The sequence below is a fragment of the Dromaius novaehollandiae genome, chromosome 14, assembly GCF_036370855.1.
Source record: "Dromaius novaehollandiae isolate bDroNov1 chromosome 14, bDroNov1.hap1, whole genome shotgun sequence".
In the NCBI taxonomy this organism is placed as follows: domain Eukaryota; kingdom Metazoa; phylum Chordata; class Aves; order Casuariiformes; family Dromaiidae; genus Dromaius; species Dromaius novaehollandiae.
Genome location: NC_088111.1, coordinates 19861146 through 19889089, shown reverse-complemented (window position 1 = coordinate 19889089; position 27944 = coordinate 19861146). Strand labels below are relative to the sequence as shown.

The following is a 27944-nucleotide window of genomic DNA, read 5'->3' as shown; positions in this document are numbered from 1 at the left end:
AGCGTGTTGCTGTTGTCAAGATGGATTTTAATTACTGAAAACAAGATTCATCAATTTCAAGCCCTTCTTAAAAACTGTGAAGAAGGAAACTTTCAGAAACACAGCAATCACACAGGTAGACTTATCACTGCTGTCTTAGGGAGATTAAGACAAAGGTTAAGAGTCCCGAGATCAGAGCCCAAGGTCAGAGTCAGAAGCTGAACCAAGGCCTGAATTCAGGTCTTTTAACTCCATTCACCAGAACCAGACAAACTCCCCCGGCAAGAACTGCTCTGACAGCAGTGCCCTGATGCAACACATGAGCGTATGGTCAAAAATTAATGACTGCATTACAGCTTTCAGTAGGAAACTGCACAGGTTTGGCTATAGTAGCCCCTGGATTATGGCCACAGACTGGTAAATTAAACCCATCATTTTAGAGTTTTTTTCTAAATGCCATATTTTATATAGAAAGAAACCTCTCCATTCTGCTAATACCTGAGAGACCTTTATTAAAGATGTTCAGGCATAGAAACCAGCTTCTGCCAGCAGTCAACCGCAATCAGTGTTTGGGAGAAAAAGAGGTTGGCGGGGCTTGGATGGCAGAACAAATCAAGTCACACACCCTGGTTTTAAAAGGCTGTTACTTCTCTTAAAACATGGACTTTTCTCCTAATATAGTGCAACACTCTTGAAAAAGAGAGAGGGGTTGTAACATGGAGGGCAGATCTGATTAAGTCGATAACACTGGTTTAGAATGAAATACTCGCCTTCAGTTCACCCAGCTGTGGGAGAAAGAGAGCAGAGAAAGTGCAGCAGCTACTACAGGGCACAGAGCAGGTAACATGCAGGGCTGCGAAGCACAGGCACGCTGAGGAAGCCCCAAGCTCTAGCGTGTCAAGACACCTGTTTGCAGGTTTCTGTGGGGCACAGAGAGGAAGAGGACATACGGACGGTTGAAAAATTGTGAAATGAGCTTAGTCAGAAGAACAGAAAGGAAGGGTAGTGGCAAAACACATCAAGTCGTCAGGAAAAAATAAGGCAATACTTTAAAACGGGCAGCTAGAGACAGAGCATCTCCTGACTCCTACAGCAGCAGAGAGAGTGCAAAACTTGTTCTGAAACCCATCACCTCCTAGCTCTGCTGGTCGGCCACATGGGTCATGGGGATACAAGTGCAGTTCACAGATGACTTTCAGTATCCGTAGACATTGAGGAGAAGAGTCCAAGCATCGTGGCAGCAAGTTGTCTCTGGTAGCAATAGCCTTCTTTGAAACAGGAGGTTTCCGGGGAGCCACAGGTGTTTCGTGGAGTGAGGATGGAAGGATCAGATTTCTAGCACTCCCTCATCTCATCAGTGGCTCACCTCTGGCAAGCAAAGCCAAACATGCCCCCACCCCAGAGCACTGGCACAGCAGAAGCAACCCACTGGCAGGGCAGCCACTTACCCTGACGTGCTCAGCACAAAGTTCTCCTGCTTGATCATTCCTTCTGGGCCACTCACCGGCAGAGCAAACCTGTGAGAAGCCTCCTGCCCAAGAGAGAGGACGTAGTAAGTGCTGGAGTTTCCAAACCCAGAACAAAGACAACACGGGAACAGGAGAAAAAAGGCCAGGGAGTAGTCTAACACGGCACAGTCACGTTTGCAAGTCTCCAGCGACCTGCCCGGCACAAAAAAAGCAGGAAAAAGATTCCCCTCGTTCTTATCTGGGAGCAAGCTTAGCGCAGCAGAAGGCTCAGTTTGCTTCCCCACAGAGCTGTAGGAAAGCAGCAGCAGGGAATTCCCTGTTACAGCTCAGGCCCCTAGAATCAGACAACGATGTTAGTGCCAACACGCAAGGAGGAATCGCTGAACTTTGCACAGCAGCAAACTCACTTCACGCAGCCCAGTACGTACATGGCCTTCAGACTGCTGGTGCGCTGCCCTGCTCTCGGTGAAACAACCGGCCTGGAACTACAGCACAAGAGCAATTGGGTTTTTATACGTGTGATAACTCCAATGAAAATGAGACCCCCCGGCTGGTTTTACTAGCTGGCGACGGTCTTCTTAACCACGCTTCATCCTGAACACGGGGACAAATTGCCCAACACCTGCCCGTGCGGCACCGCACAGACAGAAACGAGAGACCAGCCGGGGGCAGAGGGGCAGGGGCGGCGCCGAGGGCACCCGGGCAGGCCCGGGGGGGCGGTCGCGCTGAGAGGGCGGCGCAGCGCCGAGGGAGGCCGGGGGAGGGCGGCGGCGGCGGCGGCAGGAACGGCGGGCGGGGCCGGCGCCGCCCTCTGCGCCCTCCCCGCTGCCGGCGCCTCCCGCCGCTCCGCGCGTCACGCGCGGGGGCTGAAGCCGGGCGGCGCCGCGCGCCGCGCACCCAATCGGCGCCGCAGCCGCAGTCACACCTCGAGGGAGCGGCCCGCTGACAGCCCGCGCGCGCCACGTGACGCGGGCTGCCCTATGGCGGCCGGCTCGCCGCGCCCCGCCCCGCCCCGCTGGCCTCCGCGGCGGGTGCCGTCCTGTCCCGGCAGGCCTTGCGCGGTGCGGCTGGTGGCTGTGTCGGTAAGATGGCGGCCGTGAGTCTGAGGCTCGGAGACTTGGTGTGGTGAGTGGCGGAGCAGGCCGGGCGGCGGCGGCGGGGCAGGGCGGGGGCAGCGGGCGCGGGCGCCGAGCGGGCGGCGCGGCACGGCGGGGGACGACACCTCCCGCGGCGCGCAGGGGAGTGCGGCTGAGGCTCCGCCCGTGGCGGCTGAGTGCCGCCGGGGCGGAGGGGGCGGCGGCGGCGGCGGGGCTGTGCCCGGCCCGGCCCGGCGGAGCGCGTAGCAGCCGGAGCTGAGGCGGTCCCGGGGCAGCGCTGTCACCCCTCCGCCGCGGGGCCCCTGCCTCGGGGAGGGTGAGGTGCAGCTGCGGGAAGGAGGGGCTGGGCCGGGCGGGGCAGGGCCGGCGGCGGCCCGGGGAGGGGGGTCTCGCCGCCGCCGTCCCGCGGGGGCGGGCAGGGCGGCCCGGGGCGGGCGGCGCCGGGACGGGATCCGGGGGTCCCCGGCTGGGCTGGAGCGGGCCGGGGAGGAAGGCTCGGCTCTTGGGCGGGCCGGCAGCGGAGGCTAACGGGGCGGGGAGACGGAAGGGGGTGAGGGGAGTGGGACAGCGGAGTGATCGCCTGGAACTACGGTCTCCTCCCAGGGGAGGCGAAGAGGGAAGTGAATCAGTAGGTGGTTAGCGAGAGCAGCCGTGGTGTTCTTCGGGAATGCTTTAATGAAGCAGCGCAACAATATGGGAAAGTGACTCTTTTTACAGGTTAGGATGTTCCTGTCGAAGCTCACAGAAACCGCCACTTCCCCGTGTCACTCCAGTTTTACTCTCAAGTAAACAGAAAGCTGTGAGCTTTTTTTTTCTTTTTTTTTTCCCCTCAATTTCCAGATCAGGACAACTGAGGGGATTCTTTCGAGGCCTGTAAGTGCTGATTCTTGAGTGCACAGGCTCTACTGCACTTGATAGGCCAGGGCATCCTGCTAGGGTTTGCAACAAATAGCTAATCCCCAACACGCAAGTGTATGCATTTATATTTATATCCCAGATAAAAAGAAGTACGTGCTCCAGGCTGTGACAACTGCAGTTTCTCATCCGAAACATTGACAGTGATGTGAAGTTGTCTAATTTATATAGAAAAGTAAGTAAAGGTTGGTTCCTTTTAGCAAAAATTGTTTCAAATGAGCATTTGGGGAGTGCACTGCTCTCAGTGTTGGAATGCAGATTATCCTGCTTTAGTTTTGCACGTGACAACCTAGACAGGTACTATCCCTAGGCCCATCTTAGAAGAACTATAGCAATAAGACAGCAACAGATGAAAGGCTTTAATGAAGTCCTGTTCGGTACAAGAATAGAAGTGTCGGATATAAGCCATGGTCATGGTTAAAGCTCTTGGCAGTGTTCCTGCCTGACTATCACCACTGAATCTCCCGTGTGCAATTGTCATCTCAGGAGGGGTTGAAATACTACTTGCTGAGAATTTTTAGTTCAGTAGCAGACAGGCTCCAGAGATTCTCTGCCAGTCTCTTGTAAGGTAATAACCGATAGGCTTTTGAGAGAGTACTGCAGCCTCTGTACATGACAACATAAGATAATAATAGAGACACCGTGCTTTGGACTAAAACTAAGTGCTTTCTTCCTATTCTGTGAAGGAAAAGTTTTGTGTAGTTTTTATAATGGAAACATTTGCAAGTGTAGGAAATAAATGTTCCTGCCTCTCTTATGATTCTGTCATATCTTTAGCACATCTTGTTGTGGTAAGCATCTGAAGAAAGTGATAATGGAAGTAATGATAATTCAGTGGGTTCTGCCATAAATGCTTTCCTATTAGAACTTCTAAGCATCTCACCTACCTGAGCTGGAAATCAGCGGCTGCTGTGCTTACTGGACTGTTCTGTCCTGAAGGATCTAAGTTATCAACTTGAACTTTGGTTTGATTGCCTGCATCAGTACCCTAGCTTAAGTCCTTGTGAGGGAATATTCAATCTTACAAGAGTAGTAAGAACTGCTGCACTAGGTCTTCCAGGCAGTAGCTATGCTGCTGCTGTTTCTTTGGCTTAAATTCTGATACTCCGTTGAGTTCATACAGATTGTATAGAGGCTTAGGTTAGGTGCAGGTATCTAGCAATGTAATACTTGTGTGTCAAGTGCTTGTGCTCACATCTTTCACGGTAGGTTTTGACTGTAAAATGTGCTCTTTTAATACGGAAAATATGTCGTAGTATAAAAAGGTAGACGTGGGATAGTTGTTTCTTCCCAGGTTCTAGTGCCTAATCTTTTCATTCTTTCATAGGGGGAAGCTGGGCCGGTATCCTCCATGGCCAGGAAAGGTGAGTGTCCCCCCCGCCCCCCACACAGAGGAAGTTTCACCAAATGAATGAGTGGCTCTTTTTTTTTTTTTTTTTTTTTTTTTTTTTAATACAAAACCCAGAAATCTGAACTGTGAACCAAGCAATGCATGAAGGGCTTTATTTGATCTAGAAGTTCAGCCTGTTACTAACAGCTGGTAGTTCAGATGGAATGAAAAGCAAAAGAGACCAGTAATATATCTGGTTCCAGAACTGATTGTATTCTCCAGATTTAGCAATTTAATCCCTATCACTTTCTGCAAGACAGGTTTTTCTCCTCCCATAATAAATTGGTTATACACGCTGTTTTAAATATTAGAAATGGAGAGTCTGGTTTCTTGAAATAGTGTTTTGGAACTATATATTTTTTTGAGTCATAATTCGGGAGGGGGAGGCAGAAGAAGAGTTACATTTTTCTGTCTCTTTTTTTTTTTTTTCTGATGAAAGGCCAAAATGACTATTTTTTTAAAGAGTTAAATTATATGTGCCATTCTTATCATTTCTCCTTCCCTGAAAGTACTGTGTTTTTATTTTTGGTGTAGGTATGAGAACTGTGCATGCTGAGATAACAGCATGCTACAGAGAAAAGTGTTGTCCATGTGGCTGACAATCATAAATACTTGGTTTCACTCTGGTTATCAGGTCCAGTTAAATTCAAGCTCCCCTGCAGTCTTTCAGCCGTCACCTGAGTAACAGAATGACTGCTCTTCTCTTTACTAATACTTTAAGCTTTATAAGAAACAAATCTATTCTGGGGGTAAAGACACAGCTTTAAATGTAAATTTTAAAATAACTCAAGCGGAACAAGCTTTAACAAATGCCATTTGGCTTTCTAAATTTAGAAAGATTTCTCTTTTACCTATTGGGGATAGGAAGGCAAAAACCTCACTAAGAACATAGTGATGTGTCAGTGGAGTTTAGGTATTTTTGTACCCTGTTGCAGCATAGGCATATCTAAGGAAATATATGGATTATATATTTACTTGGAAGACTTGTCATGAATTCAAGTTCTCTTCCTAGTCAAACTTCAGAAAAACAAAAATAAAAACCTTCAAGAGCTATGAGACATATAGTAAGAAAATCACAGCGTATAAATTTAATGTGCTTGAAACAGTCTCTTTGTAACTTTTCTCTTTTAATCACCTTCAGATTGTTAATCCACCTAAAGATCTGAAGAAACCTCGTGGAAAAAAGTGCTTTTTTGTGAAGTTTTTTGGAACAGAAGATCAGTACGTACCTGCTTGTTTTCATCTGGTGAAAATATTGGCTTGTATAATGTGGATCTCTCATGGAAGAATTTTTTGCTAACACAAAATTTAGCTTTGCAAAAGGTGGTCTTTGATCTACGTGCAAAAAGAATGTGACTATTATTGCATGTTATAGCCGCTCATGTGGGTGTGTGAGGACTGCAAAGACTTACGTACTCAAGCATGTTAGGATTTTAGCTGCTACCATGAAGGAAAGTTCTTGGTAGCTTGCCATTTTTATGGGAGTAGGTGTGATGTGACTGGGTTAGATTTAGCATGTAACTGTGTTTGAGAAAGGTGCAGCTAAGAGCATCCATTTCTTTTTCTGCTATAAAGATAAAACAGCTTTATACTTGTCATTCATAATAAGAACATATTGTCATGCCTGATGACTGAAAATGTTCTTGCTGTGCTTTGGGAGGACTTTGCATAGGAGAACCAAAACTATTGTAGACTACCTTTTTGCAAGTAAAAATTTATTGATTACAAGCATGCATGCAAAATCATATTTGTTTTAGACTCAGATATTTGCAAACTGGGAAAAAAGAAAAAAGAAAATGTAGGTATTTTATGAAACCAAAAGTTATTTTGCTAGCTTTTCAGTTTTTCTATTTATTTGCTGCTGTTTTGTGTTTAGTCATGCAATGAGGGAGAAAATTATAATCTTCGGTAAGAGATGAGAAAAGTTTTCTTTTTGAGAGAAACTACAAAATTATTTTTGTTTAATATTTAAAATTCAATTTTCCATTAAGAACTGAGATCTAAACTTGTTGGAGAGGGGAAGGATACTGCATATTGATAGGAAGGTCTGCTGGATTTCTAGTAATGTAAGACAAGTAAAGGTTGTTTTTTGTGGGGATGAGGAGGGGAGGGAGGGAGAGAGGAAGGGGAGGTGGCTTTTTTTATTATCCATAGTATTTTGGGAGCTAATCAGGTCCTAAAACTTGAGGAGACTGGCTGTTGCTCTCCTGACTGTTCTTCATTTTGTATTGCATATTTTTTGGTGCAGATACAGATATGTTTGTGGTAAGTTGTATGAAGACAAGCTTGGAAATAGTGGTTATAAATATAGGGTACTCTAGCTGAGATTAGCAGCCTGATTGCAGGTGAAGAGGTCAGTGCTGCAAAATAACTGGGTTTATTGCATGATTCTAGAGCTCAAGCTAGGGAAAATCCAATCAACTGAGAGGCTAACATAGCCAAAAAAACACCCTCCAGCCTGTGAAATTTAATTAATCATTTCCTGTTGGAAAATCACATGATTTAGAAATCCAGTTGGTCCGGCTGGCATATCCTACCTGAAAATTAAGTAGAAATAAATATTGTCCCCTTTGGTGTCTTTGTAGAACCGTATTTATAGACAGAATGGATAGAAACTTGTGTGTGTTCTGTCCTGACCGGGACCTTTAAAAGTGCGCTGGTTAGAGCTGTTAGAGAAAATCCTTGGCTTTGATCATAGTCAAAGAACCAAATCAGGAAAAACTTAAATTGTTTCACTTAAAATCTGAGCCTGAAGGGAAAATCCTTTTGTTTATTTTGTTCAAGTAAGCTAATGTGTCTTACAGATGCTTTTGTTTTAGATGTTTATAAACGGTAAGTGGAAATACCTAACCACCAACTATCACTACTCTGCAAAATGAACAAAATAATAAATAGTCGGATGCTAAGCTCTGATCACTGAGTGTAATCTGTGGTGTGATGAGTACGCTGACTCATACTGGAATTTTAGTGCACGCCATTCCTGTCAACTTGTACTTCCCTCTTTCTGCCTTTTTTCAAGATCGTAGGATGACATTACTATACCACAGATCCTTTTTTGTAGCTCTTCTGTTATTGTCTTACTCTGTCAGAGTTTAACAGGTGACAGTCTGGACGTAAGCCATTTGACTAGTCTCCAGTCTGTGTAAGATTAAGGCAATGATGGCTGGCAGGTAGAAGCCCTCTAATAAACTTCAGCAGATGTTTGCCAGCTAATTTGTCCATGGGCAAGCAATCTCAGGCTCTTGATAGGAAAAAAAGAAAAGGAAAAAAAAAAGCCTTTTTTTTTTTTTTTTTTTTCCTGAGGAGTCCCAGAGGACACTCTGCTCAAAAAGGGCACTGTTTCAAGCTGGTAAAAAGTTGTTTCTTCCTGACTTATGTGGCTCCAGTGTGCTGTACCAAAGATTAAGGGGGAAGCTTCTTAGAAGTGTAAACTGGTAGGCAATGTGACTTCATGCATCTGAACAGAGTGGATGGGCGAATGAAAATACACTGATGAGAGAGGTTGGCAGTGTTTTTTGGCGTAATGAGTAGGTGGCATAATATGTAGGTAGGCTCTAATTGTTATTTGTGAAATCCTGAATTGCTTAGGATACAGCTCAAAAGAGAATGCCCACTTTTCTTCACCTGTAACCTTGCGTGTGAATTGAATGCTAATACTTACTGGCCCAGGGTGGTGCTGCAGTGACTAAGGAATAAAGCCTTCCAGTTAATGTAAGTAGTTTTGGCTGAAGATGTAAAAGTGAGAGTATGAACACATTCAGACTGTGCTGTAAAACTTGGCTTTTGGTAAAGTTTCTGCTGAGCCCGGTGTTCCTTGTATTTATCTTTCTGGTAGAGTTATTTGCTTCTATCACTTTTAAAGTAATAGTTTTTCTGCAAGATAACTATTTTTTATTTGTGGAAGAGGTTTTTGTCTCTTCACTTAAGCTGTGGAATACTCCTGTGCTCTACCACAGTGAAAGCTGCCTTGATGTTCATAGTAGTGGTACGCTATCCATGTCCTTTTCTAGGTGATTTCCTAGACTGTGATATGTACACTTGTATAATACATTCTCTTACTAACTTATTCTGCAAAGAAATTTTTCTAGTTTGCCTAGGAGTTCTTCTTGTGAGTTCTGTGGCTGTTCTCAGAGAAAGTAGCGTTGAAATGATTCCTCATCCAAAATCAAGAAAAATTGATATATCCTGCCCAAACAGCTGGCAAGTATGTAACAACATCTAGTTACTGGACTATAAACAACAAATTTGATTTAGTCTTTCTGAATAGCAGAAGAGCTTTGATCTCTTATCAGTCTTCCTAACTGCACTTTTCAGATTGTTTTTAAGAGTTCCTTTATTTCCGAGGCTACAGTTTTGTGGGAAGTCCTTGTATGCCATTCCAATAACAAAGTGCAGCAATGCAAAAATTACTATGTTATTTACACTTATCCATTTATATGCATGGTCCCGGGCAGCCTGCTCTAGCTGACCCTGCTTCAGCAGGAGGGTTGGACCAGATGATCTCCTGATGTCCCTTCCAACCCCAACCGTTCTGTGATTCTGTGACAAATTCATTACTACTAGTAATTAAACTACTAGACTGGCAGGCCCATAGCCTGCAAGTCTTAGAGAAATTCTTAGTGTGCTTCATCCAGTTTAAAATATTCTAACATTTCATTGCCCGTTTAGGAGTTCGTTATGGCATTGTCAAAACTAATAAATTATAGCTTTGTGTTATGTGTCGTCACTCTGCTTTGTTTCGGTGACATATTAGGGAGAGTTCTGCAGTCAGCAGGGCTGTATTCTGATATGTCTATGTGCATGCACGTACGTGTATGAACACATGCACACACACACATTCACTGTATTCACTTAACTCATTGGATATACTTTAATAGCCAAATGGTCTTGCACGTCATAGGTATCAAAGTCTTAATAGCAAGCTAGAGCAGTCCATTATCCCTCATAGTACCTTTTTGCCACATCAGTACAAAACTGAATAGTCTCACTAAATGCAGTGAGGTCAGGGGTCGCTTCCTGACTTGATATATTATGGAAAAATCAGAGGAAGTTTGCAATCCAAGATAAGTATAATTATCTGCAGCCTATTTCCATCAGATACAGTGATTTTTAGCACAGCAGTCATTGATTTCCCATCCTCCATATCCTGTTGGAATGCTAACACCTACCCTCTTTTTCTGTCACTGTTCTCCCTCGCTTCCAGGGGGGAGAGAAACTTTTGGATGTAGACTTTATAACACATTCTTTCAGATCCTAACATCAGAAAATGCTTAGTGTTTGCCAGGCATTGGATATGATACTCTGGGAATCTGAGGAGCCAGAGAGGATAAGCTAAGCAGACACAGGGGGTTAGCAAACATTGCTGGCGTTTCTCCGTTGGGCAAACTGTCCCATGCAGAATTCCATATTGCCAAAGGTAGGCTGTTTTATACTGGAGCTAACTGGAATATTGCTGTAAGTCTGTAGGAAGAGTGCCATAGCTAAAAATCCCTATAGTCAAAACTTTTTCACCCCTTGCTGACATCTCTGGAAGTGTAAGTATCCTGTAAAATTTCTTACTGCCTAAATTTGAAAAATCTAATACTTTACTTCTGTCAGTGTTTCCCTGCTGCTTATTTTCTTTTGCTAAGTATCCTCTCCTCTCAGCTGCATGGACTGTTAGTCTAATGTACTGTAGTGTTTTTGTGCTCTTTTTGATGAAGACATTTATACAGCATATCGAGTTCTGGAATTCAGCCATTTGAGTTTTCCTGTTGAGGAAAATTGGGGCAGTCTCTTTTCACGGCAGAATCACAGAACAGTTGAGGTTGGAAAGGACCTCTGGAGATCATCTAGTCCAAACCCCCTGCTGAAGTAGCATCACCTACAGCATGTTGCCCAGGACCCTGTCCAGATGGCTTTTGAATATCTCCAAGGATGGAGACTCTACAACCTCTCCAGGCAACCTGTTCTAGTGCTCAGGCACCCTCACCGTCAAAGAGCTTTTCCTTATGTTCAGACCGAATTTCCTGTGTTTCAGTTTGTGCCCATTGCCTCTCATCCTGTCACTGGGCACCACTGAGAAGAGTCTGGCTTCATCTTTACACCCTCCCTTCAGATATTTATACACATTGATAAGATCCCCCCTCAGTCTTCTCTTCTCTAGGCTGAACAGTCCCAGCTCTCTCAGCCTCTCATCAAATGAGAGATGCTCTAGTCCCTTAATCATCTTAGTGGCCCTTTGCTGGACTCCCTCCAGTAGCTCCACATCTCGTACTGCAGAGCTGAGACCTGGACATAAGGCTGCAGATGTGGCCTCACCAGGGCTGAGTAGAGGGAGAAGATTACCTCCCTGCACCTGCTGGCAATGCTCTTCCTAATGCACCCCAGGATACCTTCTTGGACTTCAGGCCTCCTTGGCCACAAGGGCACACTGCTAGCTCGTCATCAGCTTGTTGTCTGGCAGGACCCCCAGGTCCTTCTCCACAGAGCTGCTTTTTGGCAGATCAGCCCCCAGCCTATGCCTGGTGCCTGGGGTTATTCCTAGATGTAGGACCCCGCACTTGCCTTTACTGAACTTCATGAGGTTCCTCCCTGCCCATCTCTCCAGCCTGTCCAGGTCCCTCTGAACAGCAGCACAGCCCTCTGGGATATCAGCCACTCCTCCCAGTTTTGCATTGTCAGCAAACTTACTGAGGGCTCGCTCTGTCCCATCATCCAGGTCACTGATGATGATGTTGAACAGGACCCACTATTGACCCCTGGGGTACACCGCTACTTACAGGCCTCCAGGTAGACTTCGTGACACTGATCATCTCAGCAGGAAACTTGCCTAAATTTCTGCATTTGTTTTTTATGGTGTGTGCTCATACACGCTGTGTGCTCATACACGCTGGGGTTTTAAGTAGCCAAGCTGTTTGCTTTTGACTTTCAAAATTGATTTGTGTTAGCATTTAATGTAGGCATCTAAAATAGTACAATGTAAACTTTATGAAAACTTTTCTGGAGTTTACCTGCTAAGAGAAACTTGGAGATACAATGCCACCATTTTGCAGCCCTAACTGTAAAGCTTGCAAAAAATGTATATATGTGTATATATATGTAGAGGTTCTATCACTTTTGTTCCTATAATTTATCATTAGGAATTGGTATCTTTAGACTGAAAGAGAGACTAGAAAGTGTTTTTTGAGGTCATCTTACCTGCGCTAAGCTCGTACCATGGATTTGAACCTGACATCTCTAGCTGCATCTCTTTTCTGAGTGTTTATTGTTCATGAATAGAACGTGGATTTTACAGTGAGTGGTGGTTTTGTAAGAATGTCATTGTAGAGGGAAGAAGGGAAGGTAAGGGGAAATGGGCAAACAGAACCATTACTAAAATATCCTTTTAATAGTGCTCTTTATCTTTTCACTTTCCATTTCACTCCTTCTTCATGGATATTAGATGACTCTGTGCAGCAGTATCAATACAATCTCATCTTAAATACAACCTCTTCAGTAATGTAATATCACCAATGCTTTTTTAGGACATTAATTCATTGCGGAGTCAGGAGGGAAATAGTATTTCTTTCTATGTTACATCTTGAGACCTCTTATCTAAATATTGCTTTTTGGCTATGAGGTTCTCGCTTAACAGAGGGATCTTCAGTATAAACATAAATGACTTTGGGATGTTGTTTAATTTTCTGGTGCTTGAAACGTTACATGAAAATGGTTTATGGACATCTAGTGTCAAAAGACATGTTTCTATCTTGTAGAAAGTAGTCCAAGTAGATGACACACAAAGGATAAATTGGAAAGTAAAAGGCTGAGGGATACATACATACATGCATATATATATTTATTTATTTATTTTCTCAGCCAGCATTTGAGGCTGTGTTTTCAGTTGTTATTTTGTCTCAGGATCACAAAGGACAAAGACTTAATAGATCTCAAAGCACCAAGATGCACCTTTGAAGCCAGGAGCCAGAAAGCTTTGTGCTTCAGCCTTTCTTCATCCCAGAGGAAAAGTAACGGGAAAGGGAACTAATGGACACGTGCAGTGAGAAGGGATAGGATGTGCAGGCTGAGAAAAACCTAAGAGAATACCTTGGTAGAAAGAAGGTTATTTTTATTTAGAAATTTATATCTCAGAAAAATATTTAACATGCTTTTTTTATGATGTACTCAAAAATCTTGTTTCATTTATATATATATATATATATATAAATTATATAAATGGAAAGGCTTCTTATGAGCTGATGTTGTTTAGTACCTTGGCATGCTTTGTCACTCTGAGTGTCACACAGCTGGACTTTGCAGTCTAAGTGGATTTTAAAATATGTTTCCTTATGATTTCTGGTTGGCTAGGAGAGAATCTCTGCATAGCTGTTGGACTGTAAGTTGTAGCCTGAGAAGTACCAGTTCGAATCGTTGTAGAAATGCTGTCAGTTAGCATGAAGATGATGTAAACTAAGCAAAAGGATTGTGTGCAAAAGAGTACTGGGTTCTGCTTTAGGGCTATGGTGGAATCACGGAGTAGATTATAGTGGCGGTATGGAAAGGCTGCCGGTATTGCCACAGGCTCTTCCAGCAGGAAGTCTTGTCTGTCCATATGGGACTTGAAGAAGTTTCAGTCTACGTTCACCAAACTGATTTCCGACTGCCAACAATGGCTAGTGCCAGTAAAGAGAAACTACTCCATGGAATTTTTAAGGGTTCACTGAGCTTTGTGACTTCGTGAAGAGCAGCAACCAAGATCCAGCAAAGGTGCTGGTCCTTTTTTACCTTCACCTTTACGTTCTGTTTAGCTGTTACGGTGTGATTCTTACAAATGGAAGCCTGAAAAGGCAGCTATGAAACCACTTCACCTGCTTGCAGGAGCTAGACAGCACTGGGAGATGTTTAAAATGCATAATTGTGGCTGTTCTGTGTTTGTAAAATAGGGATGTTTTGGAGTCAGGTAAAAACAGTTCAACTGGTTTATACTGTGTTGTGTGCTACTGTATGCTAAGAAGCAGTGTTGGCCATCCTAGCTCAGAAAATCTCTTCTAAAGCTTATATAGGACTATTTTCAATAGCAGGGTGGAAATAGCTTTATAGCAGTGTGGTGGATAAGCCTGGGCTTGAATTTGGTTAGAAATGAAGGTAGTCTAAACTCTGTGAGAGCTACAGGGAATTGTAAAAGCAAAAGCATTCCCCTGAGCCACGGTGAAAGAGTGGTAGAAGAGCTTACCAACCTGATGGAAAGTGAAGTTGTCACCCTGTACTTGAGAGCTTATCCATTTGGTAAAAGTCAAGAAGTGCTTTGAAGCAGCAGTGGAAACAATGAGGTCGTTTGAGCTTCCTCATACAACTCAAGTGAATTCTTTGTTACTGCTAAATCATGAAATACAGTAGTACCAGTTTATCTTAAATCAGATATCAACAGTGAAGAAAAATGTTCTTTTCCTCAAAAGTGAAACTGTTGCTTTCGTACAGAATATCAAGGTACATCAGAAACATACTCTGCAGTGAGGTATGGTGTTTGCGCTCACTTTATCTGTGGTCAGCTGTATTGTGAGGTATCTAATTTTGTATTCGTTCTTCCTGTTTTTGCAGATACTTGTGTATAAACAATGTGTTTGAACAAGGGTTTGGTTGGTTAGTATTAAGTGACCTCTCCTTGCAACAGCCTTAGGAGAAAGATTCATATTAGTAGCTACTTTATGTGGAGACATTTGATTGCGGTTGTTCTTCCTGATGGTGTAAAAGCAGTCACTCTGATGCCTTTGCTCTGAACAACTGCCTGTGATCATATCTAAAAGCTAACTTGCTGACAGATCATATGAATAATGCTTAGAGGGGAGCAGTGCTAATGCAGGAGGGTATGAAACTTATGGGAGAAGCCAAGTGAAAGTGCCAGAAGAAAGTTTTCAGTGAATGCAGATATCACAGCCCTTCAGGTTATAGAAAGCAAGTGAGTTTGGGCTGCTATCATCAGTTGCTCCAGGGGAAAAAACTGTATCCGTGTATTTGTAGAAGTGGGATGGTTGAGGAAGTTGCTGTCTGGAGAATATAACTTAACTTTTTTCTGATTTCTAGTGCTTGGATCAAAGTGGAGCAGCTGAAGCCTTATCACCTTCACAAAGAGGAAATGATAAAGATTAACAAGGGTAAGCGCTTCCAGCAAGCTGTGGATGCTGTAGAGGAGTTTCTTAGAAAAACCAAAGGCAAGGACCAGGTGAGTGGGTTCTTCACTGTGTGCATCAAAACAAGTCTTAGCATGAATAACGGCCAAATGTATTTACATCTGAAATAAGTTGATTTCTTCTGGCAAGTTGGGGGTTTTGGTTTTTGTTCCCGCCCTGGTTTCCCCGCCCCCCCCCCCCCCCCCCCCCAATCCTCTCTTTCCTCTCCATTCAGTCTCATCTGGTAGAAAAAGAAATTGTTATACTCATGGAGAAACTGAAGAGGCTAATTGATCTGCTTATGATGATTTGTTAAATCAGTCTTAAACCTTGGGCTAGAATTTGGTATCTCCTGATCTTGTCTTTAGTCTACTGGAAGCTCATGCAAGTGCACGCACTCCTAGTGAGTCTTCAGGTGGCCTGTTCTTTTAATCAGTTGCTTAAACTGATGTGTTTTTGCAGGAGAGTTAACCAGGAACTTCATTCACTGACTTCAGAGGGCTAACAGATATCTGTAGTTTTCATGTTACTGTGCAGTTGGTTTGCCTGATAGTAATCAGCACAGGGTTCTTCACATCCTTGGTTTTGCATGAAAATCATTCAAGCTCTTCTCTTCTTTCCTTACCATCTTCTATTCTGTAATCTCTCAGGCGTCTTCCCATAACTCCAATGAAGAGAAGAATCGGCGTAATTCCAGTGAAGAAAGAGGCAAGCAATCTGCTGGTGAAGAGAAGCGCAAAGCCAGTTTGTCTGAAGGGAAGTTGAAGAAGGGCACAGGGGAAGGAAAAAAGAGGGTCTCTTCTGTATCGTCAGAGAGAGGATCAAAATCACCTTTGAAAAGAGCCCAGGATCAGAGCCCCCGAAAGCGGGGGCGTCCACCCAAGGATGAGAAGGTTTGTGTTGTGCATGTCCGCCAGTGCCCTGTGGACTTTACAGATGGACTCTAGGGATGACTGGCACCTTGGCTAACAGGCCAGCAGGAAGAGTGCGGTTCAGTATCAGTTTTTTTTAAGCTGTTCCATGTTGCTTCTTCTAGACGTGTTGGCTGTCAGATACCTTTGGCGAGCGTATTGCTGATTCTTCCTGTGGATTTTTAAGTTAGTCATTCTGAGTAGCTCTGTTCATGTCTTTGAAAGAACTTTGAGAGCTGTCTCGTGAGACTCCACCTTCCATCTTGCCATTCCTCAAGCTAAGTTTGTGTGGGAAGGATTAGTGAGGAGGTGTGGGCCTTCATCTGATTCCTGACTTCTCCCATCTCATCTCATCTGCTTTGTATGGTTAAGTGATTTATATTCATTTAACTTCACCCTCAATACTTACTGAGGGTGGAGTGTTCCTAAGGGCTGAGGCTAAAAGAAGAAATTCTTGTAGCCTGGGGAATCCACCAGAAGAATTAATTGTATTTATTTCAGCTTCTATGCTATTGGGTATATTTTCATCATCCGTGATAAAGGTCTAACATCTGAGCATTATAATTTTATTCCTGTTATTTCTGGATGTCTTGGCAGCAACAGCAGCCAGCAGTACTTTGTCTACCCTCATCTAGAATTCCAGCATTTCATTTTCATTATGGACCTCACTGCAGTGGTCCAGATCTTCCTTTTCTGAATGGATAATTATTTCAATGGATTATTACAATGCACATGCTCCATCAGAGACTACACCTGAAGACCGTTGGGAGACTGCAGCTGATACAGGATGTGGCAGCCTGCTTGCTCAGCAATGCTTCAGAGGGATCACATTATGTGTGTGCTTCACAATCTTTGCTTTCAGTGCACTTCAGGATGCAGCTCAAGATGGTAGTCTTTGATGTCCAAAATCATGAATGGATTTGCCTTAACTGGTTAAACAGCAACCTTTTTCTTGGTGCCTTGGTAGTAAAAGGAAGCTGATTGTCCCAGATACTAGATATGAAGGAACTGCTGGCAGAAAATGTTTAGCAATGGGGTACTGATTCTGAGGTTTCTTTCTCTCTGCCTCTTTTTATTTTTTAGAACCAGCTTCTATTAAATCAGGCCATGCAGCAGAGCCCATCAGTTTCTCCTTTTTTGGGGGGGGGGAGGAATGGATGCATACTTACGGATTCTTACTGATAATTATGAACCTTGTGACTTGATTGATGCAGGGAGACACTTTGCTAGCAACTTGTTTTCCCCTTTCCAAGTGTGTTGCTTATAAGCGTGTTGTACTGTCAAATATCTGTTACGATAAGCCACTGGGCGTTTTTTCTGATGCAGGACGCTTTTGTGTCTTTGAGCTGAATTCATTCTGAAATTGATCAAAACTAATGGCTGGGCAAATTCTGATCGTGCTGACACACTGCATGCTTTTAGTTTTACTGCGTTAGCTACCTTGCGGCATCAGAGAGGTTGGAGTGAGCCAATTGTGGCAGCAGAAATTATTTTACTGGCAAATTGCAAGTGGCATGGATTCAAACAGCTTATCATAAAGAGATGGTGAGCATGAGCTAGGTGGTAAATGTCTGGCCACAGACTGAAAATAAGCAAGCTAATGTGTGAAGATAACCTTACTGCTTCTGGAAGGGTGATATATTGACAATTCAAGAAATCGTCATGAAAATATAATAGTACTACCATAATACTATTACTCAGCCTGTGAAAATAATTTTAAAATCTTTTTTTCTGCTTGCTTGGTTCTCACAATTTACTCAGATTCTTAGCCCTGAGGGTAGAAAACTTTAACATCATTGTCCTGAATTACTGCACTGTTGGGTGTTGGGGTTTTTTTTCATCACAATCCAAGTTCTGGCTTTCTGAGTAATAAGGGTGCACAGAATTCAAGGATCCAGGCATTGCTGAGGTGTGCCATGTCTAGAAATGCATGGCAGGCATACGTGATCATTCCAATACCTCACTTTTAAGCTTACGCGAATATTTTCAAAGGACCAGTGTGTATATCGGAGCAGATTTCATCCACATTTTACCAGCTGAAACAGCAGCATGAGCTATAAAGAGAGAATTCAAGCATGCAAGCTTTCCTCTAGACTGAAATAGCATTTTAAGGTTGGAGACTGATGTCTAGATTGCCCTGTCAACGGATGAAACAGTAGCATCAATCTGGGTCACTTCCAACAGTCTTGCTCTTACCTTTTTGGCAAATAGTGCTCTTCTCACGTGGCTTTGTGTGGACACTGAGGTATATTGTGCGTTTGCAGGAAGCAGTTTTGGAGGGGAGAGAATGTGATTCCATTTCTGAACCCTCACTTCCGGAAGATAAAACCTACTACGTAGAAATCCTGTGCAGTCCCTTCAGATAGTGGTGAAGACCTATGTTTTAACCTGTGTGTCTTGGGGAAAGAAGAAAGATAAATTCTAATCTGCTCAACAATAAAACAGTGATTCATTAGTACTGTATCATCATGGCATTACAAAGTAGTGCCTTTTGAGTGAATGGGGGGTGGTCCTCATCTCAGTCCCTATTTCATGCGTTCTGCTAACTTGAGCAGATGTGACTGTACCAGATTCATGCTTTGAAGGTTTTCCCTCTAACACGTTGCTACTTTACACACACACGCATGCACTCACACACACAAAATGATGGTGGTGGATTAGAAAAGCTGAGATGTCTGTCTGATTGTGGTGATGTTCTTGACCCCTTTGTTTATCTTTTGCATCCGCCAGAGGGAAATGCTGGATCAAGCGTGTTCATTTGCTTCTCTGCTCATTGCATGATTACAAAAATGCAATGATTCCTCTTACGCTTGAAGAATGGATTTTCCAGAAGTCGTATCTGTGGTTGAATTCCTTTGTTGCAGGTTCATGTTTTCTTCACCTCACCTGTGCTGATAATGCACTGTGTGCTTAAATATGACCTCTTCATGGAATGGCGTGTGCAGTGGAAGGCATTTGTAGTGCTTTTCAAAACTCTGTATGTGTGCTGTTATGATCAACGTGGTGTGGCCAACCATTGAGCCAGATCGTCAGCTCTTTCTGATGCTCCTTGTTTCTCCTCAGGACCTCACAATTCCAGAGTCAAGTACAGTGAAGAGAGTGATGACTGGAACAGTGGCTGGATTCAAATGGCCGCCAAGTGTCAGTGAGGTGAGAAACCCTAGGTTTGCTTTACAGCAGAGGCGATCTGGGAACTGGGAGTGGTGTAGAAACAGATATCATGGGGTAGTTTGTTTAGAACCTTTTGACTGGGCTCTAAAATGGTAGGAGCTTCTCTTCCTCCTTTAGGAGGAATAATAAGATTATTCCTATAACAATAAGATTATAACAATATAACAATAATATAACAATAAGATTATTTCCTGTAACAAAGACAATATCCTGGGCAACTGGTAAGTATGCTCAGAAGTGAGATTTCAGTCATCGTGGAAGCATTTGTAGATTCACATCTAACTTGCTGCATTTGTTTTTGCTTTTTTTTGTTTGTTTGTTTATTTCAAAAGTATTTTTGAGACTAGCTTCCCAAAATTGGAGGTGGAGCAAAGGCATTCCCCTGAGCCACAGTGAAAGAGTTTCTGGATGGTGTGGTGTTGGGAGGTTTATTTTGATTTTCCTTATAACTAGCTGTTGGAAACTGTTCCTTTTGTATATAAAGAAACATTAATCAGTAAGTCAGAGTAAGAGTAGCGGGACTCCAGGCTAATGCTTAGGATGCTCATCTGAGAGATGAGGTACCCGGGCTCCAATCCTTGTTGCTGTGAATGTGGGTTTGCCCAACATTTGACAGTGCTAGGATTAGCCTTCAGCCAACTCGCAGAATACTGCTTTAAGGAATTCCTTGGGTGCTGGAAAATGAAGTGTTTTCCTCTCTTTGGGAGAAGAAGAAAGTAGGATATGAGATCCCAGTGATGCAGTTGAGTGGCTGAACCAGGAAATAGCTTGATGGGAGGGAGAGACATCTCTTCTTCCCCTTCTTAATCTTCCTCATAATCTTTGGTTTTCCTGTAGGTGCCTGAAAATGGGGGATTTGACTTGAATGACCTTGTTTTTGAGAACAAAACACAATGTAAACTGCTTAGTTGAAACAGGTTGCTTGATAAGCTGTCATATACTAAGTATTTCCAGCTTAAATGATTGTGAGAGCAAAGCAATTTAGCTGTGGATGCTCTGTGATTCTCTGGGAATGTTTCTGAGCCTGTATTCTTCTCTTTGTAGCCCGTGAAGGACAGTGACCCACACTTCCATCACTTCCTGCTGAGCCAGACAGAGAAGGTGAGGATTTGTTAGACAGGATCACACTTGATCTGGCTAGCCTGGCATCCTGCCCTTTGCTGGGACTAAGAGCTACGGCTGTACAAGGAGTGTGCGTAACCAGTTGAGCAATTCTGTGCTTCTGGGGCTAGAGGCAATGAGATTCTCTCACGTGATCTTGTAGTTCAGTGAGTTCCTCTTGAGGTTTAGAATATTTTAGCGCTGATGACAACAAGTAGTTTAAGTTATTTAGCACCAGGATTTGATAGACCTGTTGCAGTGAATTCCATAGATTGAACACGAGAGGTAAGAAAAGATATTTTCGTGTTTAAAAACCCTGTTGTTCTGGTTGTCTTGTACAGTTGTCCTTCCAGTTTCTCATCAGGATGAACTTGTTAATTAATTGAATCTGGTGGGATAATTTCACAGGGCCAGAAAAGTTCCATGTAAAATACAGTCAATGTATATCACAAGAGTCAGGAGTCAGTAGTCTTACAGGATTTTATCTTCAGCCAGTGAAGATCAGGAGGAAAAGAGATCAAATTAAGTGAAATAGGATTTGTTTCTAGCAGGGGATCTGGGCAAAGCCAGAAAGATTAAGAGCAGCTAACTGTAAATTCTGATGGGGCTGTCAGTCTTAATCTAGATGAGCTCACAACAAGCAACGTGGGGAGGAACAGCCTTTATCACACCTCTTGTTGAAAGCCCTGTGCCTTCTCATACTAACAAAAAGGCTTTGCTTCCACAACTGCATTGACATACTGAGCATAGGTATGAGGCAAGGTGCTCTGTGGTAGGCTTTAGGGATTTGGGCCAAATGTGAGACTAGGGATGCCCTGGCTCCTTGCTTCTAGAGTAGTCTGCTGTACGAACTGCAGAGAGAAGTTTGTAGTACCTGCATCAGAAGAGAGGCTGGAGCGCTGGGGTGGGGCTGGGAAGGGAAGAGCTTGGTATCTTGCAGTAGGTTTTTGTTTTTATTTTCTCCCACCGAGGAAAGCCTGAGAGTTTTCCTGCTTTGCAGATGGTGGTGTGTGGGTGAGCTGCCTGTTTCTTATGTAGCAAGGATATGGTCTGTTTGCTCAGCGGAGCAAATCAGCACCATCCTTTCCCTGAATGTTTTGTTCTCTCCATACAGCCAGCTGTCTGCTATCAAGCTATCACAAAGAAGCTGAAGGTTTGCGAAGAGGTAAGGCAAATCTTGGCTGTGATGGATTTTTATTACTGTTGTAAGGACTCGCAGTTCCTCCAGAGCTGTATGGTTGTTTTTTTCAGGAAACAGGATCCACCTCCATCCAGGCAGCAGACAGCACAGCAGTCAATGGCAGTATCACACCTACAGACAAAAAGTAAGATCTCCAACGCACTTCAGCCATTTTCCTTCCTTTTCCTCCTTCCCATCTCACACATGCAGCCATTATCCAGCTTGTCACTGCGAATAAATAAACCTAATGTTTCTCTCTAACTGCTGATCTCCTATGTCCTTGTGTGAAACTCTGATTTGGATGGGGGGAGGGAGGCAGATAGATACAAACAGGCGCTGTACTGTAGAAAAATTCAGCATGAGGTCTGGCCCGGATGCATTTGCAGTTCAGGGCTTTCCTGCAGCTGCCCTGTTCCTGTAGGGCATATTGCAGAACATGAAGAAGCATTATTCCTGAATGCCATATGAAGCAGAAAGATAAAAGGGTATCTTTCTCCACTGGTGTCTGGCAGTTGACTGGGGTTGTTTAATTGCTATCTTGAGCACATAGAAGACAAGCGGAAGAGGGAGGCGTGTTCTCCCAGCACAGGAGCTTTGCTACGTAGCATGCGAGCCTTCTGGTTTCTTCTAACGTCCCCCTTCTCCTTTCTAGAGTGAGAGAAGCCTCAGTTAAGCTTCCTGTTTCACTCTGTAACTTCCGCTGTGTTCAAATTCAGCTCAGGCCATAGCCTGCTGTTTGCCGTTAGGGTCGTTTTCTTGGCATGCGAGTTCTCAGCTGGACTCAAGGGGAACCAAAATAACAATGAAGCTATTCAGGTAAAACAGTCTCTCAGGAAAGTGTGGTTCAGAGGTGGGTTGGAATAGAAAGAGCATCTCTTCTGTTGGGTAGACTTGAAAATAGGCGGACCTTGTTTAAGGAGCTGCAGTGACTTGCTCTGACCTGCCTAGCTTACTCTAACAAAATAGAGCATGGCTAGCTGCAAGTTGGAGTGCAGGTGGCTTGCTAAAGCCACAGTGCATCTGTAGTGTGGCTAATTCTGAAGAATTAACTGTGGGGGATCGCAAGGCAACATTCATTGTGAACTCGGTCATGTAACTGAGCACTTTAGTATTTCCTGTTAGAATCATTTTTTTGCTGTGAAGTTGTATGATGTATAAAAAGATCCCTGCAGCCATGACTGCAAAGCAATTCCTCTTGCAGGGTAATTATAGGGAAGGAATTTGTTAGTGTGCTGTCTTTTTGTGTTTTTCTTTTGTTTCAAAAAAGAAAAAACCCACAAAACCTTTGCCAACTCTTGAGCAGCTGATGTCTGAGATTATTGTCACTCATGCTGACCTGTACAGGCCTATTATTTCCTTTATTTCTATGTCTGTCCAAAAGCAAGTCTGTGGCACAGGGACTAGGTCTTTTGTCTGTGTGTGGTGCTCAGCCCAGTAGTCTTTGCTGGGCTTTACAAAAATAAAAACAGTAATGTATCATTCAATGGTATAAACAACCATTGTAGCCATGACTCAGTATAAAAATCAGAAGATGAATTCGAGAAACATCTGCCGATCTCCAAATGTTCCCGTTTTCTCTTCAATAAGACAATGGTGATAAAAGAATGCACAAAAGCAGCAATTTTAATTTAGAAAAAAAAGACTTTTAATCTTTAGCTAGTCTTCTAAAGCAGACTAGAACACTTTCTTCAGGAAATTTTTGTGGATATTTCATAGGCAAAATAAATACCAGCTTACTAGTATCTGCTCATTTGAAATGGGTGGCTTAAAAATTCTCTTATTCTAGCTGTTGCTGCAGTAGAACATATTTTTTTTTGCTTGTGATGCTCCCGGATTTGCTCTTCATCCCTTCAGGACCATGAGAGGCTGACATCAGTTGCTTTCTGTTGTATGTTCCCTTTCCTGCATTGATGCTTATCTCTTCCCCTCAGGATAGGATTTCTGGGACTTGGCCTAATGGGAAGTGGCATAGTCTCCAACTTGCTGAAAATGGGTCACACTGTCACTGTCTGGAACCGGACTGCTGAGAAGGTAAGCGTGTGCTTTAGCTGTGGATAGACAATGCCTCTTTAAGCATGTATACGCCATACGTTCAGGAAGGGCCTGGGTCACGGTTCATTGGTGCCTGGGAGAGGATACTGGGGAAACACAGGTATTGCCTTGTTCACAGGACAAAAACAAGGCTTGTCTTGTTCTAATATTCTTTCCTAAGTGTTTGTTGATGGCCACAGTTGACTAGATGGATCTGTAGTCTGTCCTAAAAAGGTCACTCTTAGGTGAAAAGCCCCCATGTCACTACCCTTTTGTATGAGATCAAAGAGCTGCCAGAAAAGTTACAACCATATATCTTTGTTGAGGAGTACAATGTATAGTGCCTCTAGGAAAACTGCTCATGCAAATAGCCAGGTCATCGTTCGAGTTTGTCAAAAAGACTAGGCTTTGAGGAGCTGATTCTAGGAGTGGTGTGGTGAGATGTGCTGTTTGGCCACAGCTTCACCTAGCTATCCATTGTGCTGTTCATGTTGCAGTAATTAAAAAGTTCATTTGAAAACCTGCTGGGTCATGATGAGACCAGCATGAGAACAGTTTTGTAGGCATCTTCAAAAGTGAAGATGGAACTGAATGGTTATGCACTAGTATTCTAGCTAGTGTTCTTCTCTTTTTAGTGGACAAAAAGTGGGTAACTGGGGGAGCGGTTGGTACTCAGATGATGTTGCAGAATATCAAAGGCAAAAAGGACACTGTGGTTGCTACCTTACAATGGATTAAAATAGATTTTTCTAACTGAAAAACATAATTACTGTGAGGGGGGTGGGATAGAAAGGACCTAAGATCTTGACACAGCAGCTCACTAAAACCCATACCAGTCTCGGCTGTGCATGTTCTGGTTTATTGTTCAGCAACATTTTTTACTATGTCTATTTACCAGCTTTTTCCTCATCTTTTCTCCAAAAACTGTGGTATTCAATCTCTTATGATTTCTCCCAAGTGATCTCTTTTCTGTGTCTTTCTCTCCATGTTCTCCACTTAGGGATTCAGAAAAGTGGCAAAGGAGTCCTTGATGGTGGTGGGGGAACGAACAAAAAACCTCAGTTGTTACATGGTTAATATGCCAGGCCTGACTCACTTTGCTTTGGGTCCAGTCAGAAGAGTTTCTGTTACAGCAAAACACTAGAAAACCCATTTGCTCTGTGCTTCGTTTTCCTTACGTTTGGATTTATGAATTTTGCAGTGTGATTTGTTCATCCAGGAGGGGGCACGGCTGGGAAGAACCCCTGCTGAAGTTGTCTCCACCTGTGACATCACCTTTGCCTGTGTATCAGATCCAAAGGCAGCAAAGGATGTAAGGATTAGCTCTTATTTTTCCTCCACTAGATAGACTGCAACACACAGTCAGTGAATGCCCATTCTTATCCTACTGACCATGGTAACCTGGGTCATCCTGGATGCTGAGCAATACATCTGTGTAAAAGTAAATCTCCCCCCCAAAATCCCGCTTTTTTGAAATAATACTGGAGGGGTAAGTTTTGACATCCCTCTAGGAATCTACCACTGCAGTGTCAAGCTTGCTTGAACTGCTGTCCTGCAGGATTGGAGTTTCTTTGCAGACACCCTATTGCTTTACCGCTCTTCTGTTCCCCACAGCTGGTACTTGGTCCGAGTGGAGTGTTGCAGGGGATTCGCCCAGGGAAGTGTTACGTGGATATGTCCACTGTGGATGCAGATACAGTCACAGAGCTGGCCCAGGTAATAATATTGGACCAAACTTCTAACGTTCGTGATTCAACAGCAGTGTTGCAGTTCTTGTTCAAGGCAATTAACTGTTGATTAATACAGATGCTTCTTAAAACGTTCAGGCTTCTTTTAGAGGGGACTCAAGTCCCAGGCAAGTGAGACAAAATAAATTGTCAAATCTTGTCCAGTGAAAAAAATTGGATGATAAATGCTCTGATGGTAACAGACAAAGCTTGTAGATGAGGTGTCATCTGGCACCATTGCAAGCAGCCAGTGAAACTTTATTCCCTTGAGAAGTATATAGCCATATTAGTACTCTGTAGCAAATTAGAAGAGGAAGTACTGCCTGGATGAATAACTGTCTTAAATTGATAAAATGCATATTCTGTTTATTTCAGATGTTCTAGTTGTGGGAAAAGAGTGTGTGTTCATGTTTCATTCTGTAGAAGTTTTTTTATGAAGAAGATTTCTCTATTTTTAGACAGGTTTCTGTAAAAGAGAAGTGCTTTGAGTGCTTCTGACAGGGGAGTCTGATTTCTTCTTTGACATCTTGATTGTTTTTCTCTGCCCTAAAAGCAGTATCTGTTGTGGGGGAGTGGGCAGGGCTGTTAATTTTGGTGAAGTCTTAAGCAGACAGCTTGGTGATGCAGGAGTGTATAACATGAATTTGGAGAATGCAGAGTCATGCCTGTTAGTAAACCTCTGACTGAAGATATGTGTCAAAGGCCTTTTATCTTGGGAGAAGAGGAGCAAAGTAACACAAAAGTAAATCTTCTGAGATTCGTACACTTCACGTACACCTTTCGCATTGTTCCTTGGCTATTACAGGGTGCAATGGCAAAAGCATGTAGACTCAGCTGCTGAAAATATGAACAGTAGTGATGGGGGGCAGAGAAGTACCAGTGTTCCTGAGAGTGAGAGCAGCTTTTGGTCTGGGGTACCCTTTGCTGGATGCAGTGCATTATGTATTAGTTATTTTACAGTGCTCCGCTCTCCTGTTTGTGCATCTAAACTATTTGCTTTGCTTTAAAATTCTGTCCTTAGGAATAGGAATGCCCTAAACAATGTTCTTGTTTGCTGTGCTGTCTACTTAGCATGGATGCCTGCAGTATATGCACAGCTAAACAGAGATATTCTTTTTCCAGGTGATAGTATCCCGGGGTGGTCGCTTTTTGGAAGCACCAGTCTCAGGAAATCAGCAGCTGTCTAATGATGGGATGCTTGTGATCCTGGCAGCTGGCGACAGGGGTTTATATGAGGACTGCAGTAGCTGTTTCCAGGCGATGGGGAAGACCTCTTTTTTCCTAGGTAATTGAAACACCAGGGGCCAGATAGCAGTTTCTTAGTCAGTACAAGGACTGGCATGTCCGGAAAGGAGTCTGAGAGGTGCACATATCATCTTCGTAGGCCGCGAGTAAGAGAGGTTGGCTGTCTTCTGCCTTCATAGGCAGTATGGGAAACTGGCCTGCACTTCTGGAGTTTGGTCAACCTCAGAGCCTCCAGCCTAAGTTTTCTTTTTAAAATATTGGCTCATTTTGGAGATTCTGTGATGCTTTTTATTCTAAATCATACTTTGTTGTGGTTTCTCCCTTACTTTAAGTGCTTGGAAAATGAGTAAGGTTTCTGAAGTCTTTTGGGCAAAGGGAGAGCTGCCAAGTGCTTGGGAGCAATATGCAGAGCCTAGTAGTGCTGATCCTGTGTGGGATGGGGGAGCAAGGCTGCTGTATTTCTTCTGGAGAAATGCCCAGTGGTATGTCTCACTCCCAGGTGAAGTAGGCAACGCTGCGAAGATGATGCTTATTGTGAACATGGTCCAAGGCAGTTTCATGGCTACGATAGCAGAAGGACTGACTCTGGCTCAAGTGACTGGTCAGTCCCAACAGACCCTTCTGGATATCCTCAATCAGGGACAACTTGCCAGCATCTTCCTGGACCAGAAGTGCCAAAGTAAGGTTCTCTTATATTGTTTTATTATATGACTCATTTGCCACAGCCTAGGAACAGTTCAGTTAATGGTAGAAGGGAGAAGGTAACCATCCCATTTTCATCAGTCTGGGATTCTGGGTGTTTTACGTGTTCTAGAAATGAAGAGCTGAGTTCCCTTCCTCCCCATTCACAGCCAGGGCTTCTGAGAATAACACCCCAAGCTCTGCATTGCCTGCGGTGGGCTGAGGACTTGAGTTGACAGTGACGACTTCAGTGGGGCAGGGTAGTAAGTGAAATGGAGGGCAAGCTCCTTAGAAATCTGAGCTCACTTTGTCAGTGGGTGATAGTGACATTATCTGCTGTGGCCGGATGAAGATAGAGAGCAGAGAAACAGAAGAACTAAAAGCAGTGTTCCTGGGAAAGGGAAGTTTGGAGTTGTTTTGCGTGCTTTTGCAGCGTGTTAAGCTTGATTTACTTTTATCATGCTTATTTTTTGCACCCCCTTCTCTCTTACAGATATCTTGCAAGGAAATTTTAAACCTGATTTCTACCTGAAATACATCCAGAAGGATCTCAGATTAGCTATTGCATTGGGCGATTCTGTCAACCACCCAACTCCCATGGCAGCTGCAGCCAATGAGGTGAGAGTTGTTCAGTGTTGAGATGTACGTTATTCAGTATTTCTTCAATAGGTAGAGTTAGAGCCATTTTCCAACAAGAAACAAAGTTTAAGAGTGGTGTGGTCTCTAAGACGTGGGAACAGGGACTGAAATATATTTTGGGTAGGAGGGATTTGATGTGATTATGGAAGCCCTTAAAATGTCACCTTCAGTAAACAGATGGCCTAAACAAGGCCCAGCATCTTCTGATCTGTGCTGTTCTAATTACGCGGAGCACTGTGCAGTTCTCTGGTTTGCAGTGGTCTGCAAAATCATTTCTGCCC

At 43.6% G+C, this 27944-nt stretch overlaps 1 protein-coding gene and 1 long non-coding RNA gene across 7 annotated transcripts in view; one reads left to right on the top strand and one right to left on the bottom strand.

The window, feature by feature from the left end:
- Positions 1 to 6: 6 nt before the first annotated feature.
- LOC135329966 (uncharacterized) lies at positions 7 to 2217 on the bottom strand. Of its 2 annotated transcripts, none has more exons than XR_010391674.1 (2): positions 1428 to 2217; positions 7 to 1247 (listed from the first exon to the last, which is right to left on the bottom strand). It is a non-coding gene; the product is annotated as an uncharacterized LOC135329966 (long non-coding RNA). The 2 variants fall into 2 exon arrangements; XR_010391675.1 differs by having other exon boundaries at positions 7 to 1244.
- Positions 2218 to 2418: 201 nt separating this feature from the next.
- The window catches only part of GLYR1 (glyoxylate reductase 1 homolog), a 29016-nt gene continuing 3490 nt past the window's right edge, over positions 2419 to 27944 (top strand). Inside the window, exons 1-16 of one of the 5 annotated variants that reach the window (XM_064520642.1) lie at positions 2477 to 2573; positions 3543 to 3635; positions 4788 to 4824; positions 5992 to 6071; positions 14892 to 15030; positions 15628 to 15870; positions 18952 to 19038; positions 20104 to 20160; positions 21275 to 21325; positions 21412 to 21485; positions 23272 to 23371; positions 24573 to 24683; positions 24986 to 25087; positions 26221 to 26383; positions 26843 to 27022; positions 27518 to 27642. In XM_064520642.1, the coding sequence (XP_064376712.1) occupies positions 14944 to 15030; positions 15628 to 15870; positions 18952 to 19038; positions 20104 to 20160; positions 21275 to 21325; positions 21412 to 21485; positions 23272 to 23371; positions 24573 to 24683; positions 24986 to 25087; positions 26221 to 26383; positions 26843 to 27022; positions 27518 to 27642 (1380 nt within the window). In that variant the 5' untranslated portion in view covers positions 2477 to 2573; positions 3543 to 3635; positions 4788 to 4824; positions 5992 to 6071; positions 14892 to 14943. Of the gene's footprint in view, positions 2574 to 3542; positions 3636 to 4787; positions 4825 to 5991; positions 6072 to 14891; positions 15031 to 15627; positions 15871 to 18951; positions 19039 to 20103; positions 20161 to 21274; positions 21326 to 21411; positions 21486 to 23271; positions 23372 to 24572; positions 24684 to 24985; positions 25088 to 26220; positions 26384 to 26842; positions 27023 to 27517; positions 27643 to 27944 lie in introns of all 5 variants that reach the window. The other 4 variants (XM_064520641.1, XM_064520645.1, XM_064520644.1 and 1 more) reach the window with 4 other exon arrangements.